A 26,423-nucleotide genomic window follows, 5' to 3' on the forward strand; every position below is an offset into this window, starting at 1 on the left:
GGCTGCAGGGGGGTACACGGGGGGGTCTATGGGGCTGGGAGGGGGGTACGTAGGGGGTCTGTGGGGCTGGATGGGGGTCTCTGGGGCTGCAGGGGGGTCTATGGGGCTGCAGGGGGGGTACAAGGGGGTCTGTGGGGCTGGATGGGGATCTATGGGGCTGCAGGGGGGCACAAGGGGGTCTGTGGGGCTGGATGGGGATCTATGGGGCTGCAGGGGGGCACAAGGGGGTCTGTGGGGCTGGATGGGGATCTATGGGGCTGCAGGGGGGCACATGGGGATTTCTATGGGGCTGTAGGGGGGGGTACATGGGGGTCTATGGGGCTGTAGGGGGTCTGTGGGGCTGGATGGGGGTCTATGGGGCTGCAGGGGGGTACACGGCGGGGTCTATGGGGCTGGGAGGGGGGTACGTAGGGCGTCTGTGGGGCTGGATGGGGGTCTCTGGGGCTGCAGGGGGGTCTATGGGGCTGCAGGGGGGGTACAAGGGGGTCTGTGGGGCCGGATGGGGACCTATGGGGCTGCAGGGGGGTCTATGGGGCTGCAGGGGGGTACAAGGGGGTCTGTGGGGCTGGATGGGGATCTATGGGGCTGCAGGGGGGCACATGGGGATTTCTATGGGGCTGCAGGGGGGGTACAAGGGGGTCTGGGGGCTGGATCGGGATCTATGGGGCTGCAGGGGGGCACAAGGGGGTCTGTGGGGCTGGATGGGGATCTATGGGGCTGCAGGGGGGCACATGGGGATTTCTATGGGGCTGTGGGGGGGGTACATGGGGGTCTATGGGGCTGTAGGGGGTCTGTGGGGCTGGATGGGGGTCTATGGGGCTGCAGGGGGTACACGGGGGGGTCTATGGGGCTGGGAGGGGGGTACGTAGGGGGTCTGTAGGGCTGGATGGGGATCTATGGGGCTGCAGGGGGGTCTATGGGGCTGCAGGGGGGGTACAAGGGGGTCTGTGGGGCTGGATGGGGATCTATGGGGCTGCAGGGGGGTCTATGGGGCTGCAGGGGGGGTACAAGGGGGTCTGTGGGGCTGGATGGGGATCTATGGGGCTGCAGGGGGGGTACAAGGGGGTCTGTGGGGCTGGATGGGGATCTATGGGGCTGCAGGGGGGCACATGGGGATTTCTATGGGGCTGTGGGGGGGGTACATGGGGGTCTATGGGGCTGTAGGGGGTCTGTGGGGCTGGATGGGGGTCTCTGGGGCTGCGGGGGAGGTACACGGGGATCTATGGGGCTGTAGGGGGTGTCTATGGGGCTGTGTGGGGCCGGCCCCCCCCCCCCCATTCCCTCCTCCTCCTCCTTTTCCTCTTTCTCCACTTTTTTTTATTGTTATTTCCATTTTTAAGCTTTTTCCCTTCCCCCCCCGCTCGCCGGGGGGAGGACGCAGCTATGGGGGGGAGATGGGGGGCAGCCGGGGGAAGGAGGTCGGGGCGCAGGGGGGGGTCCCGTCCCGCTGCACAGCCCCCAGTGGGGCAGGGATGATCCGTGGGGCAGGGATGCGTCGTGCCATGGAAATAGTCCGTGGGGGCCGGGACGATCCGTGGGGCTGGGAAGATCTGTGGGGCTGGGATGATCTGTGGGGCCGGGATGATCCGTGCCACGGGAATAGTCCGTGGGGCAGGAATGATCCGTGGGGCCGGGATGATCTGTGGGGCTGGGATGATCCGTGCCATGGGAATAGTCCATGGGGCTGCGATGATCCATGGGGCCGGGATGATCCGTGGGGCTGGGATGCTCCATGCCATGGAGATGATCCGTGCCATGGGAATAGTCCGTGGGGCTGGAATGATCCGTGGGGCTGGGATGATCCGTGGGGCTGGGATGATCTGTGCCATGGGAATAGTCCGTGGGGCCGGGATGATCCGTGGGGCCGGGATGATCCGTGGGGCTGGGATGCTCCATGCCATGGAGATGATCCATGCCATGGGAATAGTCCGTGGGGCTGGAATGATCCGTGGGGCTGGAATGATCCGTGGGGCTGGGATGATCCGTGCCATGGGAATAGTCCATGGGGCCAGGATGATCCGTGGGGCCGGGATGATCCATGGGGCAGGGGTGATCCGTCCCACTGGGATGTCCCGTGCCGTGGGGATGCTCCAAACTGGGATGCTCCAAACTGGGACGCTCCGTGCTGGAATGTTCCATACTATGGAGACGCTCCAAACTGGGACGCTCTATGCCATGGAGACGCTCCAAACTGGGATGCTCCGTGCTGGGATGCTCCCAACTGGGATGCTCCGTGCCGGGATGGTCCGTGTCATGGAAACGCTCCCAACTGGGATGCTCTGAACTGGGATGCTCCGAACTGGGATGCTCCATGCCGGGATGCTCCGTGCCATGGAGACAGTCCAAACTGGGATGCTCCGTGCCGGGATGCTCCGTGCTGGGATGCTCCGTGCCATGGAGACGCTCCAAACTGGGATGCTCTGAACTGGGATGCTCCGAACTGGGATGCTCCATGCCGGGATGGTCCATGCCATGGAGACGCTCCAAACTGGGATGCTCTGAACTGGGATGCTCCATGCCAGGATGGTCCGTGCCGGGATGGTCCGTGCCATGGAGACGCTCCGAACTGGGATGCTCCAAACTGGGATACTCCGTGCCATGGAGACAGTCCAAACTGGGCTGCTCCGTGCCGGGATGGTCCGTGCCATGGAGATGCTCCGAACTGGGATGCTCCAAACTGGGATACTCCGTGCCATGGAGACAGTCCAAACTGGGATGCTCCGCGCCGGGATGGTCCGTGCTGGGATGCTCCGTGCCATGGAGACACTCCAAACTGGGCCGCTCCGTGTCGGGATGCTCCGTGCCAGGATGCTCCGTGCCATGGAAACGCTCCAAACTGGGCCGCTCCCAACTGGGCCGCTCCGTGCCGGGATACCCGGTACCACGGAGACGCTCGGTGCCGGAACGCCGGGAGGACGCCCCGCGCCATCCGTCTGCCCCCCTGACGCCCCGAAGCCGGGGATGGCGGGGGGGGGGGTGTGTCCCGCTGCCGTCACCCCCCCGCCCTCCCCCATCCCCCCCCATCCCCCCCCCCCCCCCGTCTCCTCTCACAACACCTGGAATTTCCAGGAGCTCTGCTCCTTGTATTCCAGGCAGTCGGCGGGATTGAAGCCCAGCTTCCAGGCGCCCCCGTCCTTGTACTCCAGGCAGTCGGGAGGCCCGAAGCCCAAGGCGGCCGCCGCCGCCGTCGCTCCGCCGTAGCCCTGCCCGTTGGAGGGGGTCAAGTGGGCACCCCCGGCCCCGGGAGGGGCGGCCAAAGGGCTGAGAGCCCCCCCGGGGGTAGCCAAAGGCGGTGGAGGCGGAGGGGGGGCGAGGGGGGAGAGGTAGGAAGCGCAATCCAGCCCCCCGAAATACGGAGGGGCCGAAGCGTAGGCTTGAGCGTAGGCCGGGCCGGGCCCCCCGTAAGGAGCCGGGAAAGGGGCCGAACGCGGCAAGAGGGGAGCGGAGGAAGAAGCCAAAGGATCGGGGATGGGGGAGATGGAAGCCGGGCTCCAGATGGAAACGGTGGCGGGGCCGGGGGTGCCGGGGGGAGCGGGTTGAGGCGGGGTGTAAGGGGTTGCCCCCCCCGGCTCGGGGTCGCGGGGGGGGGAGTTCTTCTTTTTGGCGGGGCGAGGTTTGGGCTGGGCCCCCCCGTTCTGCTGCTGCTGCTGCTGCTGGCGGCACTTGGCCCGGCGGTTCTTGAACCACACCTGGGGGGGGGAGAGAAAGAGACAAGGGGGGGGAAACTGAGGCACGGAACGGTGCCCGGCGCGGGGGGGGGGGCGGGAAGGGAGCCGCTGCCCTGCCCCGGGCGGGGGGGGGGGGCGGGAAACGGGGGGGACACATGCGTGTGTGCGAGGGATGGACACCCCCCCCCCCCCCGGGGGTGTCTGTGCACGTGTGTGTGCTCACGGACACGCGTGTGGTCAGGGACACGCGTGTGCGGGGAGATGGATCCCCTGGGGGGGGCACAGGGGGGGCACAGGGGGGTGTCACGGACACACGTGTGGTCATGGACACGCGTGTGCGAGGAGATGGATCCCCTGGGGGGGGAATGAGGGTGTCATGGACACACGTGTGGTCATGGACACGCGTGTGCAAGGAGATGGATCCCCTGGGGGGGGAATAGAGGGGTGTCATGGACACACGTGTGCGAGGAACAGCCTTCCTGGGGGGGGAACGGGGGTGTCTGTGCACATGCGTGTGCTCACGGACACGCGTGTGGTCATGGACACGCGTGTGCGAGGAGATGGATCCCCTGGGGGGGGCACAGGGGGGTGTCATGGACACAGGTGTGGTCATGGACACGCGTGTGCGAGGAGATGGATCCCCTGGGGGGGGCACGGGGGGGGCACAGGGGGGTGTCACGGACACGCGTGTGGTCATGGACACGCATGTGCGGGGAGATGGATCCCCTGGGGGGGCACAGGGGGGTGTCACAGACACACGTGTGGTCATGGACACGCGTGTGCGAGGAGATGGATCCCCTGGGGGGGCACAGGGGGGTGTCATGGACACGCGTGTGGTCATGGACACGCGTGTGCGAGGAGATGGATCCCCTGGGGGGGGAATGGGGGTGTCACGGACACGCGTGTGTGCGAGGGACGGCCTTCCCGGGGGGGGAACAGGGGTGTCTGTGCACATGCGTGTGCTCATGGACACGCGTGTGGTCATGGACACGCGTGTGCGGGGAGATGGATCCCCTGGGGGGGCACAGGGGGGTGTCATGGACACACATGTGGTCACGGACACGCGTGTGTGAGGAGATGGATCCCCTGGGGGGGCACAGGGGGGTGTCACGGACACACGCATGGTCATGGACACGCGTGTGCGAGGAGATGGATCCCCTGGGGGGGCACAGGGGGGTGTCATGGACACGCATGTGCGCGAGGAACGGCCTCCCCCGGCCATGCCCATGTGTGTGCACACGCGTGTGTGTGCTCCCGCACATACGTGTACTCCCACCCCGTGTGTGTTTCTGCACGTGTATGTGCTCTTACGCGTGTGCGTGCTCCTGCACACGCGTGTACGTGCATCGAGCTCCTCCCCCTGGCTGTGCATGCGAGTTCCTACGCGCGCGTGTGTGTGTGCGCTCCTGCACACGCGTGTTCCTACACATGTGTGTCCCTGCACACACGCGTGTGCGTGCCACCGGCTCCTTCCCCCGGCCGTGTGCGCGACGCCCGACCCACGCGTGTGCAAGGAGTCTCCTCCCCGGGCCCCGCAGGTGCCTTCACACACGTGTGTGTGCGCTCCTACACTCGTGTTCATACACACATACGTGCTCCCGCACACGCGTGTGCGTGCCACCGGCTCCTTCCCCCGGCCGCGCGCGCGACGCCTGACCCACGGGTGCGCAACGAGCCGCCTCCCCCGGCCCCGCAGGTGCCTTCACACACGTGAGTGTGTGCTCCTACACGCGTGTTCCTGCACACGCGTGCCCACGCCACAACCTCCCTCCCCTGCATACACGTGTGTGCTCCTGCCCAGGCGTGTTCCTGCACACGTGTGTACATGCATCGGGCTCCTCCCCCTGGCCGTGCATGTGAGTTCCTATGCACATATATGCTCCTACACATGCGTGTTCCTGTACACACGCGTGTGCGTGCCACCGGCTCCTTCCCCCAGCCGCACGCGCGACGCCTGACCCACGTGTGTGCAACGAGCCGCCTCCCCCGGCCCCGCAGGTGCCTTCACACACGTGTGTGTGCGCTCCTACACGTGTGTGTGCACTCCTACACGCATGTTCATACACACATACGTGCTCCCGCACACGCGTGTGCGTGCCACCAGCTCCTTCTCCCGGCCGCGCGCGCGACGCCCGACCCACACGTGTGCAACGAGCCGCCTCCCCCGGCCCCGCAGGTGCCTTCACAGACGTGTGTGTGCGTTCCTACACATGTGTGTGCTCCTACACGCGTGTTCATACACACATACGTGCTCCCGCACACGCGTGTGCGTGCCACCGGCTCCTTCCCCCGGCCGCGTGCGCGACGCCTGACCCACGCGTGTGCAACGAGCCGCCTCCCCCGGCCCCGCAGGTGCCTTCACACACGTGTGTGTGCGCTCCTACACGTGTGTGTGCGCTCCGACACGCGTGTTCATACACACATACGTGCTCCCGCACACGCGTGTGCGTGCCACCAGCTCCTTCCCCCGGCCGCGTGCGTGACGCCGGACCCACACCTGTGCAACGAGCCGCCTCCCCCGGCCCCACAGGTGCCTTCACACACGTGTGTGTGCGCTCCTACACGCGTGTTCATACACACATACGTGCTCCTGCACACGCGTGTGCGTGCCACCGGCTCCTTCCACTGGCCGCGCGCGTGACGCCTGACCCACGCGTGTGCAACGAGCCGCCTCCCCCGGCCCCGCAGGTGCCTTCACACACGTGAGTGTGCGCTCCTACACGCGTGTTCCTGCACACGCGTGCCCACGCCACAACCTGCCTCCCCTGGATACACGTGTGTGCTCCTGCCCAGGCGTGTTCCTGCACACGTGTGTACATGCATCGGGCTCCTCCCCCTGGCCGTGCATGTGAGTTCCTATGCACATGTATGCTCCTACACACGCGTGTTCCTGCACACACGCGTGTGCGTGCCACCGGCTCCTTCCCCCGGCCGCGCGCGCTACGCCCGACCCACGCGTGTGCAACGAGCCGCCTCCCCCGGCCCCGCAGGTGCCTTCACAGACGTGTGTGTGCGCTCCTACACATGTGTGCGCTCCTACACGCATGTTCATACACACATACGTGCTCCCACACACGCGTGTGCGTGCCACCAGCTCCTTCCCCCGGCTGCGCGCGCGACGCCTGACCCATGTGTGTGCAATGAGCCGCCTCCCCCGGCCCCGCAGGTGCCTTCACACACGTGTGTGTGCGCTCCTACACATGTGTGCGCTCCTACACGCGTGTTCATACACACATACGTGCTCCTGCACACGCGTGTGTGTGCCACCGGCTCCTTCCCCCAGCCGCTGCGCGCGACGCCTGACCCACGGGTGCGCAACTAGCCGCCTCCCCCAGCCCCGCAGGTGCCTTCACACACATGTGTGTGCTCCTACACGTGTGTGTGCGCTCCGACACGCGTGTTCATACACACATACGTGCTCCCGCACACGCGTGTGCGTGCCACCGGCTCCTTCTCCCGGCCGTGCGCGCGACGCCCGACCCACGCGTGTGCAACGAGCCGCCTCCCCCAGCCCCGCAGGTGCCTTCACACACATGTGTGCGCTCTTACACGTGTGTTCCTCCACACGTGCGTGTTCCCGCACACGCGTGTGCGTGCCACCAGCTCCTTCCCCCGGCCGCGCGCACGACCCCCGACCCATGTGTGTGCAACGAGCCGCCTCCCCAGCCCCGCAGGTGCCTTCACACGCGTGTGTTTGCGCTCCTACGCGTGTGTGTGCGCTCCTACACGTGTGTGTGCGCTCCTACACGCGTGTTCATACACACATACGTGCTCCTGCACACACGTGTGCGTGCCACCAGCTCCTTCCCCCGGCCGCCTGTGCGATGCCTGACCCACGTGTGTGCACGAGCCACCTCCCCCGGCCCCGCAGGTGCCTTCACAGACGTGTGTGTGCTCCTACACATGTGTGCGCTCCTACACGCGTGTTCATACACACATACGTGCTCCTGCACACGCGTGTGCGTGCCACCAGCTCCTTTCCCCGGCCGTGCGCGCGACGCCCGACCCACGTGTGCGCAACGAGCCGCCTCCCCCGGCCCCGCAGGTGCCTTCACACATGTGTGTGCGCTCTTACACGTGTGTTCCTCCACACGTGCGTGTTCCCGCACACGCGTGTGCGTGCCACCAGCTCCTTCCCCTGGCCGCCTGTGCGACGCCTGACCCACGTGTGTGCACGAGCCGCCTCCCCCGGCCCCACAGGTGCCTTCACACACGCGTGTGTGCGCTCCTACACACGTGTGTGCTCCTACATGCGTGTTCATACACACATACGTGCTCCCGCACACGCGTGTGCGTGCCACCGGCTCCTTCCCCCGGCCGCGCACGCGACGCCTGACCCACGTGTGTGCAACGAGCCGCCTCCCCCGGCCCCGCAGGTGCCTTCACAGACGTGTGTGTGCGCTCCTACACATGTGTGTGCTCCTACACGCGTGTTCATACACACATACGTGCTCCCGCACACGCGTGTGTGTGCCACCAGCTCCTTCCACCAGCCGCGCGCGTGACGCCTGACCCACGGGTGTGCAACGAGCCGCCTCCCCGGGCCCCGCAGGCCCGTGTCCCCCCCCGGCGTGCGCGCGTGTGTGTGTGTGTCCCCCGGCACACGCGTGTCGCACCTGGACGCGGGACTCGGGCAGGTTGATCTTGAGGGCCACCTCCTCGCGCATGAAGATGTCGGGGTAGCGGGTCTTGGCGAAAAGGGCCTCCAGGATGTCCAGCTGCGCCCGCGTGAAGGTGGTGCGCTCCCGTCGCTGCTTCCGCGGCGTGGCTGCGGCACACGGCAACAGGGGGGGGACACGGGATGGGGGGGGTCAGGGGCAGGACCCCCCCCCCCCCTCCTCCATGGGGCACCCCCCAACCCACCTCCACGGGTTCCCCCCCCAGACTGGGGGAGATCCATCCATATGGGGGGGACCCACAGGGAAGGCTGGGGATTTTTGGGGGGGGACGGACACAGTGGGGGGGGGATGGACACAGGGGGGTGGGGGGACGGACACAGGGGGGTCAGGGGCAGGACCCCCCCCCCAATGGGGCACCCCCCTACCCACCTCCACGGGTTCCCCCCCCCAGATTGGGGGAGATCCCTCCGTATGGGGGGGAACCCACGGGAAAGGCTGGGGATTTTTGGGGGGGGGACACAGGGGGGGTCAGGGGCAGGACCCCCCCTCCCCTCCTCCATGGGACACCCCCCACCCCCATGGGACACCCCTCCCGCCCCCCACTTTGGGGGAGATCCCTCCATATGGGGGGGGGAAACCACAGGGAAGGCTGGGGATTTTTGGGGGGGGGACGGGGGGGGGGGACGGGGGGGGTACACGTGGGGGTCAGGGGCAAGCCCCCCCCCCCCCCCCCCCCCAGCTCCATGGGACACCCCCCCCACACACTTTGGGGGAGATCCCTCCATATGGGGGGGAAACGACAGGGAAGGCCGGGGCTTTTGGGGGGGGGGCGGAGGGGGGGGCAGGGGCGGGCATCCTGCCCCCGTGCAAGCCCCTCGTGCACCCCACGCACCGACCCACGTGCCCCCCCCCCCCCCCCCCCGTGCATCCCACCCCCATGGAACCCGCTCTCACGCATTCCCCGCCCCGTGAAAGGCCCTCGTGCAAACCCCCCCGTGTGAGCCCCCCCGTGCAAACCCCCCTGTGAGCCCCTTGTGCAAACCCCCCCGTGCGAGCCCCCCCGTGCAAACCCCCCTGTGCGAGCCCCCCGTGCAAACCCCTCGTGCAAACCCCCCCGTGCGAGCCCCTCGTGCAGAGCCCCTCGTGCAAACCCCCGTGCGAGCCCCCTGTGCAAACCCCCCCGGTGTGAGCCCCTCGTGCAAACCCCCCCGTGCGAGCCCCCCATGCGAGCCCCTCGTGCAACCCTCCCCGTGTGAGTCCCCTGTGCAAACCCCCCTGTGCGAGCCCCCCGTGCAAACCCCTCGTGCAAACCCCCCCGGTGTGAGCCCCTCGTGCAGAGCCCCTCGTGCAACCCTCCTCGTGTGAGTCCCCTGTGCAAACCCCCCCGTGCGAGCCCCTCATGTGAGCCCCCCATGCGAGCCCCTCGTGCAAACCCCCTCGTGCGAGCCCCTCGTGCAAACCCCCTTGTGTAGAGGCCCTCGTGCGAGCCCCTCGTGCAAACCCCCCCGTGCGAGCCCCCCTAGTGTGAGTCCCCTGTGCAAACCCCCCCGTGTGAGCCCCCCCATGCGAGCCCCTCGTGCAGAGCCCCTTGCACAACCCCCCTGCGTGAGCCCCTCGTGCAAACCCCCCTGTGCGAGCCCCCTGTGCAAACTCCCCCGTGCGAGCCCCTCGTGCAAACCCCCCCGTGCGAGCTCCCCCCATGTGAGCCCCTCGTATGAGCCCCTTGTGCAAACCCCCGTGTGAGCTCCCCCCATGCGAGCCCCTCGTGCGAGCCCCTCGTGCAAACCCCCCCGTGCGAGCTCCCCCCATGTGAGCCCCTCGTGTGAGCCCCTCGTGCAAACCCCCGTGTGAGCTCCCCCCATGCGAGCCCCTCGTGCGAGCCCCTCGTGCAAACCCCCCCGTGCGAGTTCCCCCCATGTGAGCCCCTCGTGCGAGCCCCTCGTGCAACCCCCTCGTGCGAGCCCCTCGTGCAAACCCCCTCGTGCAGAGGCCCTCGTGCAAACCCCCCCGTGCGAGCCCCCCATGCGAGCCCCTCGTGCAACCCTCCCCGTGTGAGTCCCCTGTGCAAACCCCCCTGTGCGAGCCCCCCGTGCGAGCCCCTCGTGCAACCCTCCCCGTGTGAGTCCCCTGTGCGAGCCCCCCTGGTGCGAGCCCCTCGTGCAAACCCCCCCGTGCAAGCCCCTTGTGCAGAGCAGAGCCCCTCGTGCGAGCCCCCCTGGTGTGAGCCCCTCGTGCAAACCCCCCCGTGCGAGCCCCTTGTGCAGAGCCCCTCGTGCAACCCTCCTCGTGCGAGCCCCTCGTGCAAACCCCCCCCTGCGAGCCCCCCCGGTGCGAGCCCCTCGTGCAAACCCCCCCGTGCGAGCCCCTCGTGCAGAGCCCCTTGCACAACCCCCCCGTGCGAGCCCCTCGTGCAAACCCCCCTGTGAGCCCTCGTGCAAACCCCCCTGTGTGAGCCCCCCTAGTGCGAGCCCCTCGTGCAACCCCCCACGTGCGAGCCCCTCGTGCGAGCCCCCCCGGTGTGAGCCCCTCGTGCAGAGCCCCTTGCACAACCCCCCTGCGTGAGCCCCTCGTGCAACCCTCCCCGTGCGAGCCCCCTGTGCAAAACCCCCTGGTCTGAGCCCCCTGTGCAAACCCCCCCGTGCGAGCCCCTCGTGCGAACCCCCCTGTGCGAGCCCCCCGTGCGAGCCCCTCGTGCAAACCCCCCCGTGCGAGCCCCCCGTGCGAGCCCCCTGTGCAACCCTCCCCGTGTGAGTCCCCTGTGCAAACCCCCCCGTGCGAGCCCCTCGTGCAAACCCCCCCGTGCGAGCTCCCCCCATGTGAGCCCCTCGTATGAGCCCCTTGTGCAAACCCCCGTGTGAGCTCCCCCCATGCGAGCCCCTCGTGCGAGCCCCTCGTGCAACCCCCTCGTGCGAGCCCCTCGTGCAAACCCCCTTGTGTAGAGGCCCTCGTGCGAGCCCCTCGTGCAAACCCCCCCGTGCGAGCCCCCCTAGTGTGAGTCCCCTGTGCAAACCCCCCCGTGCGAGCCCCCCCATGTGAGCCCCTCGTGCAGAGCCCCTTGCACAACCCCCCTGCGTGAGCCCCTCGTGCAAACCCCCCTGTGCGAGCCCCCTGTGCAAACTCCCCCGTGCGAGCCCCTCGTGCAAACCCCCCCGTGCGAGCTCCCCCCATGTGAGCCCCTCGTGTGAGCCCCTCATGCAAACCCCCGTGTGAGCTCCCCCCATGTGAGCCCCTCGTGTGAGCCCCTCGTGCAAACCCCCCCGTGCGAGCCCCTCGTGCAACCCCCTCGTGCGAGCCCCTTGTACAAACCCCCTCGTGCGAGCCCCCCGTGCGAGCCCCCCGTGCGCGGCGGTGCTCACCGGGGTAGCCGACGGCGGAGTGCAGCAGGTCCATGGCGGGCCCGGCCAGGCTCAGCCCGTTGACGGCGTAGTGGGGCTGCTTCAGGTAGGACATCATGCTCCGGGCGGGGGGCGCCGGGCACCGCCTGGGGGGCACGCGGGGCGTCAGGCACCCGTCGGCAGCGCGGGGCAGCCTGCGGCGCGGCACGGCACCGTACAACACGGCACCGTACAACACGGCATGGCACCGTACAACACGGCACCGTACAACACGGCACCGTACAACACCGCACGGCACCGTACAACACGGCACCGTACAACACGGCACCGTACAACACGGCACCGTACAACATGGCACCGTACAACATGGCACCATACAACACCGCACGGCACCGTACAACACGGCACGGCACCATACAACACGGCACCGTACAACACCGCACAGCACCATACAACACGGCATGGCACCGTACAACATGGCACCGTACAACACGGCACCGTACAACACTGCATGGCACCGTGCGGCACGGCACAGCACCGTACAACATGGCACTGTACAACACGGCACGGCACCATACAGCACGGCACGGCACCATACAACACCGCATGGCACCGTACAACATGGCACGGCACCATGCGGCACAGCACGGCACCATACAACACCACGTGGTACCATACAACACGGCACGGCATGGCACCGTATAACACCGCATGTCACCGTACAGCACGGCATGGCACCGTACAACATGGCACCATACAACACCACATGGCACCGTACAGCACGGCACGGCACCGTACAACATGGCACCGTACAACATGGCACGGCACGGCACCATACAACACCGCATGGCACCATACAACACGGCACGGCATGGCACCGTACAACACCGCATGGCACCATACGGCACAGCACCATACAACATGGCATGGCACCGTACAACACAGTACAGCACCATACGGCACAGCACCGCACCATATGGCATGGCTCGGCACCATACGACACAGCACGGCATGGCACCGTACAACATGGCATGGCACAGCACCATACGGCACGGCACGGCACCATACAACACAGCACAGCACAGCACCATAAGGTACGGCGTGGCACCATACAACATGGTATGGCACCATGTGGCATGGCACAGCATGGCATCATATGGCACAGCACGGCACCATACAACACGGCATGGCACTGTGTGGCACCATACGGCACAGCACGGCATCATATGGCACAGCACGGCACCATACAACACGGCATGGCACTGTGTGGCACCATACGGCACATCACAGCATCATATGGCACAGCACGGCACCATACAACACGGCATGGCACTGTGTGGCACCATACGGCACGGCACCACAGGGCATGGCACGGCACCATACGGCACAGCATGGCACTGTGTGGCACCATACGGCACGGCACCACGGGGCACGGCACCATACGGCACAGCATGGCACTGTGTGGCACCATATGGCACGGCATGGCACCGTGGGGCACGGCACGGCACCATACGGCACAGCATGGCACTGTGTGGCACCATACGGCACGGCACCGTGGGGCACGGCACGGCACCATACAACACGGTATGGCAACAGACAACGCGCCATGGCACCATACGGCACAGTATGGCACCGTGTGGGATGGCACCACACAACACGGCATGGCACGGTGTGGGATGGCACGGCACTGTGTGACATATGGCACCATATGGCACGACACGGCACCACACAACACGGCATGGCACCACGTGGCACAGCTGGCACCCTGCAGGATGGCGTGGCACCACGTGGCACAGCCCAGCCTGGCGCGGTACGGCACAGCATGGCTCAGCACAGCCCGGCACAGCATGACACGGCACAGCATGGCATAGAGCCGCCATGGCGCAGCGCGGCACACCACGGCATGGCACAGCGCGGTGGGGCACAGCACGGCACGGCAAAGCACCACATGGTGCAGCCTGGCATGGCACAGCCCAGGACACCGTGGCACAACCCGGCACAGCATGGCATGGCACGGCACAGCCCAGGACACCACGGCACGGCACAACACAGCGCGAGACACCATGACATGGCACGGCACAGCCTGGCACGCCACGACATGGGACCTCATGGCATGGCACAGCATGGGAGACCGTGGCATGGCACAGCTCGGCACACCATGGCACGGCACACCATGGCACGGCACGGCCCAGCACACGGCAACACAGGACACCATGGCATGGCACAGCCTGGCACACCATGGCATGACACGGGATGCCATGAGACGACACGGCACACCACGGCATGACACAACATGGGACACCATGGCATGGCATGGCACAGCCTGGCACGCCGCGACACGGGACACCGTGGCATGGCACAGTCCAGCACACCATGGCACGGCACACCATGGCACAGCACGGCCCAGCACACGGCAACACAGGACACCATGGCATGGCACAGTTCAGCACACCGTGGCACAGGACACCATGACATGACACAGCACACCATGGCACGGCACAGCACACCCACCATACCATGACACGGCACACCGTGGCATGGCACAGTCCGGCACACCGTGGCACGACACAGCACAGGACACCATGGCACAGGACACCATGGCATGCCACGGTCCGGCACACCGTGGCACAGCACACCGTGGCACGACACGGCACACCATGGCACGGCACGGCACACCATGGCATGGCACAGTCCGGCACACCATGGCACGACACGGCATACCATGGCATGGCACAGTCCGGCACACCGTGGCATGGCACACCACGGCACGGTACGGTACAGCTCGGCACACCGTGGCATGGCATGCCATGGCATGGCACCATCTGGCACACCGTGGCACGGCACGGCACACCATGGCACGGCACCGTCTGGCACGCCATGGCATGGCACAGTCCAGCACACCGTGGCATGGCACACCACGGCACGGTACAGCTTGGCACACCGTGGCATGGCATGCCATGGCATGGCACCATCTGGCACACTGTGGCACGGCACACCATGGCACGGCACCATCTGGCACGCCATGGCATGGCACAGTCCAGCACACCGTGGCACGACACGGCACACCATGGCATAGCACAGTCCGGCACACCGTGGCACGGCACACCATGGCACGGCACACCATGGCATGGCACAGCTCGGCACACCGTGGCATGGCACGCCATGGCATGGCGCCATCCGGCACACCATGGCACGGCACACCATGGCACGGCACAGTCCGGCACGACACAGCACACCATGGCACGACACGGCACACCATGGCACGACATGGCACACTGTGGCACGGCACTGTCTGACACACCGTGGCACGGCACGGCACACCATGGCATGGCACAGCTCGGCACGGCACACCGTGGCACGGCACGACACGGCCCAGCCCGGCACACCGTGGCACGGCACACCACGGCACGGTACAGCTCGGCACACCGTGGCATGGCATGCCATGGCATGGCACCATCTGGCACACTGTGGCACGGCACACCATGGCACGGCACCGTCTGGCACGCCATGGCATGGCACAGTCCAGCACACCGTGGCACGACACAGCACACCGTGGCATAGCACAGTCCGGCACACCATGGCACGGCACACCATGGCACGGCACACCATGGCATGGCACAGCTCGGCACACCGTGGCATGGCACGCCATGGCATGGCGCCATCCGGCACACCATGGCATGGCACGGCACACCATGGCATGGCACAGCCCGGCACACCGTGGCACGACACGGCACACCATGGCATGGCACAGCTCGGCACGACACAGCACACCATGGCACGACACGGCACACCATGGCATGGCACAGTCCGGCACACTGTGGCACGACACGGCACACCATGGCATGGCACAGCTCGGCACGGCACGGCACACCGTGGCACGACATGGCACACCGTGGCATGGCACAGCTCGGCACGGCACACCGTGGCACGGCACACCATGGCATGGCACAGTCCGGCACGACACAGCACACCATGGCACGACATGGCACACCATGGCATGGCACAGTCCGGCACCCCGTGGCACGACACGGCACACCATGGCATGGCACAGTCCGGCACGACACAGCACACCATGGCACGACATGGCACACCATGGCATGGCACAGTCCGGCACACCGTGGCACGACATGGCACACCGTGGCACGGCACTGTCTGGCACACCATGGCACAACACGGCACACCATGGCATGGCACAGCTCGGCACGGCACACCGTGGCACGGCACGACACGGCCCAGCCCGGCACACCGTGGCACGGCACACCACGGCACGGCACACGGCGGCACCGGGGGTGCCAGCTGGCACCGGCTGTCCCCGCCGTGTCCTACCTGCGTGCCCCGCGGTCCCCGGGTGGGCTGGGCAGGGGCTGCGGGGACAGAGGGGACACGTTGGGGACAGCGCGGGGACCCCCTCGGGGACCCCCTGGGGACAGGGACAAGCGGCCCGTCGCCAGCGGGAAACGCCAGGCAGGACGTCACCCGCTGTCACCGAGCCGGGGGGAGGCCACTCCGGTCACCCCGTCCCCATGCCGGGGGAGGACACCCCGGAGCGGGTCACCCTGGCCCCGAAGTGGGGACAGAGCCAGTGCCTCGTCCCCAAGATGGGGGTGGCCGCCCCGGGGACGGTCACTCCGTCCCCCAGCCGGGGACAGAGCCGGTGGCTTGTCCCCGAGCCAAGGAAGGTCACCCCCGTGCCCAGATGCCACCGCCGAGGCAGGGGACGGAGCCAGCGGCTTGTCCCCAAGCCAGGGGACGTCACCCCGGGGCTGGGAATGCTGTCCCCGAGCCAAGGACAGCGGCGGTGGCTCGTCCTTGAGCCGGGGGAGGCCACCCTGAAGCTGGCCACTGTCCCCCAGCCAAGGGACAGAGCCGGTGGCTTGTCCCCGAGCCAAGGGACGTCCTCCTGGGGCTGGTGACCGAGTCCCCAAGCTGGGGACAGAGGTGGTGGCTTCTCCACAATCCAGGGGACATCACCCAAGGGCTGGTGACCATCTCCCCCAGTTGGGGACAGAGCCGGTGGCTTGTCCCCAAGCAGGTGACATCTCCCCAGGCTTGGCCACCTCGTCCCCATGCCAAGAGACAGAGCCGGTGGCTTGTCCCCAAGCCAGGTGACATCTCCCCAGAGCTGGCCACCTCGCCAAGGGACAGAGCCGGTGGCTTGTCCCCAAGCAGGGGACATCCCCCTAGGGTTGGCTACCCCATCCCCAGAGCAAGGGACAGAGCTGGTGGCCTGTCCCCAAGCGGGTGACATCTCCCCAGGGCTGCCAGAGCTGGGGATGGAGCTGGTGGCTTGTCCCCAAGCCAGGTGACATGTCCTGAGGATTGGCCACCTCATCCCCACACCAAGTGACAGAACCGGTGGCCTGTCCCCAAGCCAGGTGACATCTCCCCAGAGCTGGCCACCTCACCAAGGGACAGAGCTGGTGGCCTGTCCCCAAGCCAGGTGACATCTCCCCGGGCTTGGCCACCTCACCAAGGGACAGAGCCAGTGGCTTGTCCCCAAGCCAGGTGACATCTCCCCAAGGCTTGGCCACCTCGCCTGATAGCCTGTCCCCAAGCCAGGTGACATCTCCCCAAGGCTGGCCACCTCACCAAGGGACAGAGCCGGTGGTGGCTTGTCCCCAAGCCAGGTGACATCTCCCCAGAGCTGGCCACCTCACCAAGGGACAGAGCCGGTGGTGGCTTGTCCCCAAGCCAGGTGACATCTCCCCAGGGCTGGCCACCTTGCAAGGGACAGAGCCGGTGGCTTGTCCCCAAGCAGGTGACATCTCCTTAGGGTTGGCTACCCCATCCCCAGACCAAGGGACAGAGCCGGTGGCCTGTCCCCAAGCCAGGTGGCATCACCCCAGCGCTGCCCGAGCTGGGGACGGAGCTGGTGGCTTTCCCCCCCTGCCCCCCCCCCCCAAAAACGTCCCCGGTCCCATTTGGGGACACCCCGAACTGTCCCCCCCACCCCGCGGGCCGGCGCCTACCTGTGGTGGTGACGGTGACGGCGGTGGCGGGGAAGGCGTCCCCGCGGCGGGGGGAGATTTAAGTAGGGCCCGGCGTGATGTCACCCGCCACCGCGCTGTCACTAATCCCCGGGGGGTGACATTGGCCCCGGCCCGGGGCTAATCCACCGCTGCCGGCAATTAACGCTCATCCCCTGCGATGGCGGACGGAGGGGGGGGGGTGTCCCACTGCTGTCACCCCCCCCCCCCCCGTCCTCGCACTGCGGGGGACAGGACACAGGGGTCCGGGGGGGACACCCCAGCACCCACCTGGGGACGCCGGTGGCCCTTTGGGGACCCCCCGACCCCGTTAACGGGGGGGTGTAAAACACCCCAACGGCGACGGGAGGGGTGGGATGGGGGTGTGTCCGTCCGTCCCCCCCCCCAATCAAACCTCGTTAATAACGAACCTCGTCACCCCTAATTATGCTTGAGGCTGGGTAATTTGGTGGGTTCGTTAGGGCAAACGAAGGGACGAAGTGTCAGCCTTCCCCCCCCCGGGGGTCACTTTGGGGGTCTGGGGGGGGTGGGGGGAGGGCTCGGCTGGCTGCCTGCGTCCTCGTCATGGGGAGGGGGCCGGGGGGGGCAGAATGTGTGTGTGCCCCCCCCTCCTCCATAGGGCTAATCCCAGGGACAGCTGCCACGTCTGAGCCCCGGGGACGGGGACACGTGGGGCTGGGGACCCCCAACCGGGGTGCAGCGTTTGGGGGGGGGGGGGGGGGGGGCAGGGGGCCAGGAAGGGGGGGGGAGGGCCAGGACAACCCCCCCCCGGCCCCCCAACCCAGCACAGCCCACCCCCCGCCCCCGGCCTCGCTCAGTGGGACACCCCCCCCCCCCAAATCCTGCAGGGATCCCCCCAAAATCCCATAGGGACCCCCCCAAATCCCACAGGGAACACACACACACCCCCCCCCAGATCCTGTGGGGATCCTCAAATCCTGCAGGGCCCCCCCTCAAATCCTGCAGGGCCCCCCCTCAAATCCTCCAGGGGCCCCAAATCCTGCCAGGACACACACCCCCCCCCCCCAAATCCCGCAGGAACGCCCCCCTCCCCAAATCCTGCAGGGACCCACCTAAATCCTGTAGGACTCCCCCCCCCCTCAAATCCTGCAGGGACCCCCAAATCCCACAGAGACCCCAAAAATCCTACAGGACACCCCCCCCTAAATCCTGTAGGGCCCCCCCTTTCAAATCCCACAGGGACTCCCCTAAATCCCACAGGGACCCCCTCCCAAATCCTCCAGGGACCCCAAATCCTGCAGGGCCACCGCCACCCCCCCCCCAAATCCCACAGGGACCCCAAATCCTGCAGGGCCACCGCCACCCCCCCCCCCCCAAATCCCACAGGGACCCCAAATCCCATAGGGACCCCCCCCCCCCGCCCTTCAAATCCTGCAGGGAATCCCCCAAATCCCACAGGGACCCCCCACACCCTACAGGGATCCCCAAATCCCCCATGGACAACCGCCCCCCCCCCCCCAAAATCCTGCAGGGTCCCCCCCCGTCTCAAATCCCGCAGGGACCCCCCCCATATCCCGATGGGGCCCCCCCCGGACCCCGCAGCCGCCGAGCAGCTGGGAGGAGAGTGTTGAAATCGGGATGATTAGTTTGTTTTTCAGACGCGGGGATTTGGGGCTGATTAACCCTAATCCCCACGCCGAGGAGAGGGGGGGGACACACACACCATGGGGGGGGGGGACACGGCAGGAGGGGGGCGGCGCAGATGCAGCCGGTGGTGGGGGTGGGGAGAACAGCAGGGTCCCCTCCCCCCCCCCCCCCAGCCCCCCAAAACCACCCCACGGCCGTAGAGGGGGGGGCACAGCATCGCTCGGACCTTTCCCGAATCACCACGATTTTAATCTGGGGGGGGGGAAGGGGCTCAAGCCCCAAACCCCTAATTAAATCCTTATGAATTAAGGGAAAGTGGCCCCAAAACGCGGCTGCTCGTTACCCTCGTTACCGCTAATTGGCTTTTTCGGGGTCTCTCCCTGCCTGGCGGGGGCCGCAGAGGGTGCGGGTGGGGGAAAGCAAGGTGGGGGGGGGGGGGTGTGTGCGCCCCCATTTCGCCGTTTCTGGAGAAAAACGTTAACGGGTGAACACATTTATACGCTTCCGCCTATATTTATATTAAAATACCTGTGGTTTATATATAAACTATAGCGCTATTTATAAAAAAAATACTTGTGTTTATATAAAATTATAGCTCTTATTATATATAGCTCTTATTATATATAAAATATATAAAACTAGAGGTAGTTTATATCAAAACGCCCCGTGTCTATATAAAATATATCCCCGTTTATCTCAAATGCGTCTATATCCATGGAAAAAGACCTGTTTGTCTAAAATATATTCACATTTGTGCCTGCATTTCTAGAAAACACCGAGATTTTTCTCAAATATACCTGTATTTCCAGAAGATATACCTATATTTATCGAAAATATACCTACATTTAAATAAGAAATACCTATATTTATCTAAAATATACCCATATTTCCATAAAATATACCTATCTTTAAATAAGATACACTTATTTTTATCTAAAATATACCTATCTTTAAATAAGATACTTATATTTCTATAAGATATACCTGTCTTTATCCAAACCCCCCCATATTCACCCAAACCCCCCCTATATTCACCCCAAACCGTCAATATTTATATAAAACCAGAGAGCTCTATAATCGCTGCTCTTCATTAAAAAGAAAAAAGATCCCTATTTGTATTAAACGCCCCCCCCAGCGCCTTTTTTTTTGCCCCCCCATATCTCTATTTTGAAGGCGAAATCTCCCCTTTGCCGGGGTTTTAGGGGAGGGCTGGGCCCCCACCCCCCCCGGCCCCGTTTTGGGGGGGAGGGCACCCCGTCCTCAGGTGCCCCCCCGGCCCCGCGGCCCCCTAATCCCGATTAGGGTGGCTCAGGGTGGGGAGGGGCGGGGGGGGGGGGCTCTAAATTTAAACACCGGGGTGTCAGGAACAATCACGTCAGCGCCTCGGGGTAATCCGGCCCCGCGCCCCCCCGAAAGCTCCCCAAAAAGGGACAAGGCGGGGGGGGGAGGAAAAAAAACCAACAAAAAACCCACACAAAAACCTCCCCCCCCCCCACCCCCAAATTAAAGTCCCGGAGCTGCCCTGGGAATTGCAAGTTTGGGGGATTTATTTATAAGAAAGCGGAGATGGGCGGGGCTGGGATTAATTAGGAAGGAAACGAGGAGGATAACGGTGACCAGCGACGGGTTTTTCTTTATTCCGGGCGGAGAAACGCGGCCGGTACAAAGCTCGAACGCACCCGAGGGGAAACGAAGCCGGGGGAGAACGCGGGGGGTGGGTGGGTGGGTGTGTGTGTGTGTGGGGGGGTGTCATCCCCCTCCCGACCCCGCGCCGGCCCCGGGGGGCAGAAATGGGAGCTGTCGGGAAGCCGAAGCCCCAAAAACTCCGCTTTCCGCGCCCAAAAAAATGACACCGGGTTTGTGTAGAAAAACCAGGGATTTCAAAAACTGCCCCACCCCCCTTCTATATATATATTTTATTTTGGTTATTTTTGCAGCTAAGAGCGGAAAAAAAAAAAAAGTGTACAAAAACGGGGGGGGAAAAAGAGGGGAACAAAAAAAAAAAAAAAAAAGAAAAAAATCCCCCAAAAGTCTCATAAACCCCTTGCGTGTCATGAACGGAGTCAGCTCTCGCGACATGTCCCAGCAGGAGAAACCCCATAACACCACAACCCCCCCAAAAAAAAAAAAAAAAAAACAAAAACCAAAAACCCACCCCCCCCACCCCTAAATCTCCATCCCACCCTAAATCTCTCCTACCGCCCCGGCCGGCCGGCCGCCCTAAGCCCGTTCGCCGCGGATGCGCCGCGCCAGCTGGATGTCCTTGGGCATGATGGTCACCCTCTTGGCGTGGATGGCGCAGAGGTTGGTGTCCTCGAAGAGGCCCACCAGGTAGGCTTCGCTGGCTTCCTGCCGGGAGAGAGCCCCCGGCCTCAGCCCAGAGGGGTTTTAACACCCCCGGGGTGGGGGTAAGCGGAATATTTTTTGGGGGGGAGGGGGGATTTACCCCCTCTCCGGGGGCTGCGTCTCACCTGCAGCGCCCCGATGGCGGCGCTCTGGAAGCGGAGGTCGGTTTTGAAGTCCTGGGCGATCTCCCGGACCAGGCGTTGGAAGGGCAGTTTGCGGATCAGCAGTTCCGTAGATTTCTGGTAACGGCGGATCTCCCGGAGGGCCACCGTGCCGGGCCTGCAAAAGGGATTTCAACATTTAAAACCTCATAAATAAAATCACTCTCGGGTGTAAAGGCAGTTTGTGCCTCAGGTCACACCGGGCAGGGCTTACGGCCACCTCAGGGGACCCAATGGCCACCGTGGCCCGCCGAGGGTGACACCGGCCCCCCGTTACCTGTAGCGATGGGGCTTCTTGACGCCCCCTGTGGAAGGCGCGCTCTTCCTGGCGGCCTTGGTGGCCAGCTGCTTCCTCGGCGCCTTCCCGCCGGTGGATTTCCGAGCCGTCTGCTTGGTACGGGCCATACCGGCCGGTCAGAGCCTGCCCGACAAGGGAGGGGAGAAGGCCGCCGATGAGCTCCGGGGAGCGAAGGGCGAGCCGGGCCGTTAGCGGGCGGGGAAGGGCAGAAGGGCTCCGGGGCCGCTCCCCCGGCCTCGGGAGGGGAAGCGGGCTGAGGAGAAGCGGCGGGTCGGTGGCCGAGCCGGGCCCGGGCGAGCCGCCATGGCCTGGCCGCGCCGCGCTGGGGGAGAAGCCCCCGCCATCCCCTCAGCGCACGGGGACTACAACTCCCAGCAGCCTCCGCGCCGTGTCACGTGATTGCCCGGCGGCGCTCAGCCAACGGGCTGGCACTCTGCGAGCCTCCCCTCAGACGGACGCGCCTCTCGGCCTATCCCCTTCCCGCGCCGCCGCCCGCCGCGGCCAATCAGCGGCCGGCGGCACACGGAAGGCGGGACTAGCGTCTCCTCAGACGACCCCGGCGCTGGGCCCCCCCCGCTTTCCCGTTCCCCCCGCTCCCGCCGTGACCGCCATTACCGTCCACCGCCCCGTTACCTGCCGTGCCCGGCTGGAACCGTCGAGGGGGAACCGGGGAAGGGAAAGGGGCGGGGAAAGGGGGAAGGGGAGAAATGAACCGGCGGTGGGTGCTCTCGCTGCCTTCCCGCCTTTCCCGGCACAAAATGGCGGGGCCGCCGGCCGTTTACCCGTCGTGCACCGCGGCGCGGAGGAGGAGGGGGTCGGCTGAGGTGAGGGGCGACGGCCGCCATCTTGTGACCCGCCGCCCTCACGGCGGGCCGGGGCAGGCCTCAGGGCCCTTACGCGCACGCACAGCCCCCTAGAGCAGAGATTTCAACGCCAAATTAAGCGGAAAAGACAAAAAAAAAAAAAAAAAAGGGAAAAGACCATCACACTTCCCAGCCTGAAGGAGCATCCTGGTGCCTTCAGGTAGCACGTCGCCATTTCACCATTTCCTGGCGGCAGGAAAGCTTTAATCCTGTTTTTAATCCGGCCCGTGCAGCGGAAGGGCTGCTTCGCCTCATGCATTCACCCTCACAGGAAGGAATTTCTTCCCAATATCGAAATCTCCCCTCTCCTGGTGAGCTGCTCCTCCGCTAACACCCCCACAGCCTTCTCCTCGGGGCTGGTCTCGAGGCCTTCTCCCATCCCAGAGCCGCTGCTTCGTTTTTATTAGGTCCAAAGGAGGGGATTGGAGTTCATTAAGGTCCAAATGAAGGGAACTGGAATTCATTAGGTCCAAACGAGGGGATGGAGATGGAGGGGATGGAGATTGTTGGGTTCAAACAAAGGGACTGGAGTTCGTTTGGTCCAAATGAGGGAATAGAGATTGCTGGGTCCCAACAAAGGGGTTGGAGATCGTTAGGTCCAAATGAAGGGACTGGAGTTCGTTAGGTCCAAACGAGGGAATGGAGATCGTTAGGTCCAAACGAGGGAATGGAGATCATTAGATCAAAACAAGGGGATGGAGATCGTTGTGTCCAAATAAAGGGACTGGAGTTCGTTAGGTCCAAACGAGGGGATGGAGATCGTTGGGTCCAAACGAGGGGAGGGAGAGCGTTGGGTCCAAACGAGGGGAGGGAGATCGTTGGGTCCAAACGAGGGGAGGGAGATCGTTGGGTCCAAACGAGGGGAGGGAGATCGTTGGGTCCAAACGAGGGGAGGGAGATCGTTGGGTCCAAACGAGGGGAGGGAGATCGTTGGGTCCAAACGAGGGGAGGGAGATCGTTGGGTCCAAACGAGGGGAGGGAGATCGTTGGGTCCAAACGAGGGGAGGGAGAGCGTTGGGTCCAAACGAGGGGAGGGAGAGCGTTGGGTCCAAACGAGGGGAGGGAGAGCGTTGGGTCCAAACGAGGGGAGGGAGAGCGTTGGGTCCAAACGAGGGGAGGGAGAGCGTTGGGTCCAAACGAGGGGAGGGAGAGCGTTGGGTCCAAACGAGGGGAGGGAGAGCGTTAGGCTCATTAGAGGGGAGCCCAGACCAGGCCAAGGCGGGCGCAGCTCCTCACCGCTTGCAAAAAAAAAAAAAAAAAAAAAAAAAAAACCACCCAAAAAACACAAATCCACCTCAAATTTTCCACCACTTTATTCCAGAAAGGCCACTGAGCCGTGCCAGCGTTACAGAAGGCCACCGGAACGGCGGGGACGAGCCACCGCCGGGCAGAAACAGGGACAAATAATTAAATTAGATCATTTCTCTATATTTTTTGACTTTTTTTTTTTTTTTTTTTCAGGTTCGGCGCCAGCTTTTTGGGGCAGATAAAACCCACAAAACCCAAAGGTCGGAGGAAATCGGCGCAGGGACGAAGGCGGTTAGTGCGGAGGGAGGGGACGCGGGGTTCGGGGGGCGGGGTGTGGGGGGGGGACGGGACACACACACGAAGCTCACCGGCCACCCGCCGCGTTGTCACCGGCGTCCTGCGCGGTGACTGTCGGGGCCCGGCGCCCGGCGGTGGCCGTTTCGGCCGGTCCCGTCATGGAGCGCTCGGCCGGTGCCAGCGCGGCGGGGGCTGCGGGGTGCTGCGGGAGGACAACGGCGGGGTTGGTGGCATCGCCGGTGATGGCCCCCCCTCCTCGTTTAGGGGAGTCTGGAGCCTCGTTAGGGGGTCGTGTCTTCGTTAAGGGGGTCGTACCTTCGTTAGGGGGCCCGGCGACTATGCCAGGAGGGCTTTGATGGTGGCCACGATCTTTTGGAGTTTGGCATCGGTGTCCACGAAGCCATCACCGTTCTGGGGGGGGGGGGGGGGAAGGGACGACACAACAGCGGGGACGATGACGGACAGGGCCGGGGGGGGGGGGGGGCTGGCGCACCCCGGGGGGGCACCGTGAGGGGACAAGGTGTCGGGGAGGGGGGGGACACACTGGGGAGGGGACATGGTGTTGAGGCGGGGGGGGACAAGGTGTCAGGGAGGGGGGGACACAGTGCTGGGGGGGGTGTGACATGCTGGGGAGGGGGACATGGTGTCAGGGAGGGGGGGACACGGTGCTGGGGGGGGTGTGACATGCTGGGGAGGGGGACATGGCGTCAGGGGGGTACATGGCCTCAGGGAGGGGGGGGACACGCTGGGGAGGGGGCCATGGCACTTGGTGGGGGGGACATGGCGCTGGGGAGAGGGACATGGCATCAGGGAGGGGGGGGACATGCTGGCGGGGGGGGCACAGTGTCGGGGCGGGGGGTGTGTCACCCACCTTCTTGGAGTGGACCAGGCGCCCGCCCACCGTCACTTCAAACCATCCTGTCACCTCCCGCGTCCCCTGGCCGCTCTGGGGGGGGGGGACACGACACGGGGGGGGGTGTCACCTGGGTCCCAGCTGTCCCTTGTGTGTCATCCGTGTCGTCCCCCCCCCCCCCCCCCGTCACTCACCACCTCCAGCATCCCTGGGAAGCGCCGCTCCAGCTGCTGCTTGAGCTGCTGGTACTGAAAACGGGGAGGGGGGGGTCACACCCCTGTCCCTTTTGGGGGGGCCCCCCCTGCCCCTGGGGGGGGGGGTGGGGTGTCACTCCTGTCCCTTTGAGGGGGGGGACGAGGGGGGGACGACAAGGCTCACCTTGGGGCTGTAGCCTCAGGCTCCACTGCGGGGGGCGGGGGGGGATGTGGTGGTCAGTGGGAGGGGGGGAGCCCTGCAAAGGGACCCCCCCCCCAGGGCACAGGGACCCCCAAAACCGGGCACGAGGACCCCCCCCTCGTGGGAAAAGGGACATCCCCCCCCTCCCCGGCACAGGGACCCCCCCCAAACTGGGTGCGGGGCGGGGACCCCCCCTCGTGGGAAAAGGGGACACCACCCCCCCCCCCCCAAAGGCACAGGGACCCCCCTGGTAACGGGACCCCCCCCCCGGTAACGGGACCCCCCCCCCCCCGTAGGAACAGGGAACCTCCCCCCGGCACGCGGACCGCCCCCCGTGGGAACAGGGACACCCCCCCCGGGCACAGAGACCCCCCCCCGAAACCGGGCACGGGGAACCCCCTCGTGTGAATGGGGACCCCCCCCCCCCACCACCACCGAGAACGGGAACCGCCCCCCCCCCACAAACCAGGCACAGGGCCCCCCCCCGGGACGGGGACACCCCCACCCCCAAAGACCCGGGGACCCCCCCGGGAACGGGGACCCCCCCCAAACCGGGCACAGGGACACCCTCGTGTGATCGCCCCCCCCCCCCCCCGGCACGGGGCCACCCCCCTCCCGGGGCACGGGGCCCCCCCAAAACGGTGCGGGCCCCCCCCGCCCCACCAGTAGAGCACGGAGACGCGCAACGGGGCGGCCATGGCTGCGGCTGCGCGCTGCGGAGGGACCGCCCCCCCCCGCCCGGGC

General features: G+C 65.7%; 3 protein-coding genes across 3 annotated transcripts; all 3 read right to left on the reverse strand.

The window, feature by feature from the left end:
- Nucleotides 1-3,012: 3,012 nt before the first annotated feature.
- LOC134509134 (homeobox protein otx5-like) lies at nucleotides 3,013-18,060 on the reverse strand. Its single transcript, XM_063321614.1, has 4 exons — nucleotides 17,592-18,060; nucleotides 11,644-11,768; nucleotides 8,285-8,436; nucleotides 3,013-3,689 (listed from the first exon to the last, which is right to left on the reverse strand). The coding sequence occupies exons 2-4, from the start codon at nucleotides 11,738-11,740 to the stop codon at nucleotides 3,048-3,050; spliced, it is 891 nt and encodes a 296-aa protein (XP_063177684.1). The 5' UTR covers nucleotides 11,741-11,768; nucleotides 17,592-18,060; the 3' UTR covers nucleotides 3,013-3,047.
- Nucleotides 18,061-21,388: 3,328 nt separating this feature from the next.
- On the reverse strand, nucleotides 21,389-22,815 carry LOC134509136 (histone H3.3A). The gene is made up of 4 exons (XM_063321616.1): nucleotides 22,656-22,815; nucleotides 22,002-22,145; nucleotides 21,689-21,842; nucleotides 21,389-21,566 (listed from the first exon to the last, which is right to left on the reverse strand). The coding sequence occupies exons 2-4, from the start codon at nucleotides 22,127-22,129 to the stop codon at nucleotides 21,438-21,440; spliced, it is 411 nt and encodes a 136-aa protein (XP_063177686.1). The 5' UTR covers nucleotides 22,130-22,145; nucleotides 22,656-22,815; the 3' UTR covers nucleotides 21,389-21,437.
- A 1,359-nt stretch (nucleotides 22,816-24,174) lies between these two features.
- SELENOW (selenoprotein W) lies at nucleotides 24,175-26,423 on the reverse strand. The gene is made up of 6 exons (XM_063321615.1): nucleotides 26,343-26,423; nucleotides 25,662-25,686; nucleotides 25,478-25,531; nucleotides 25,302-25,376; nucleotides 24,746-24,841; nucleotides 24,175-24,632 (listed from the first exon to the last, which is right to left on the reverse strand). The coding sequence occupies exons 1-5, from the start codon at nucleotides 26,375-26,377 to the stop codon at nucleotides 24,767-24,769; spliced, it is 264 nt and encodes an 87-aa protein (XP_063177685.1). The 5' UTR covers nucleotides 26,378-26,423; the 3' UTR covers nucleotides 24,175-24,632; nucleotides 24,746-24,766.

Source organism: Chroicocephalus ridibundus, unplaced genomic scaffold, assembly GCF_963924245.1.
Source record: "Chroicocephalus ridibundus unplaced genomic scaffold, bChrRid1.1 SCAFFOLD_596, whole genome shotgun sequence".
Lineage (NCBI taxonomy): Eukaryota > Metazoa > Chordata > Aves > Charadriiformes > Laridae > Chroicocephalus > Chroicocephalus ridibundus.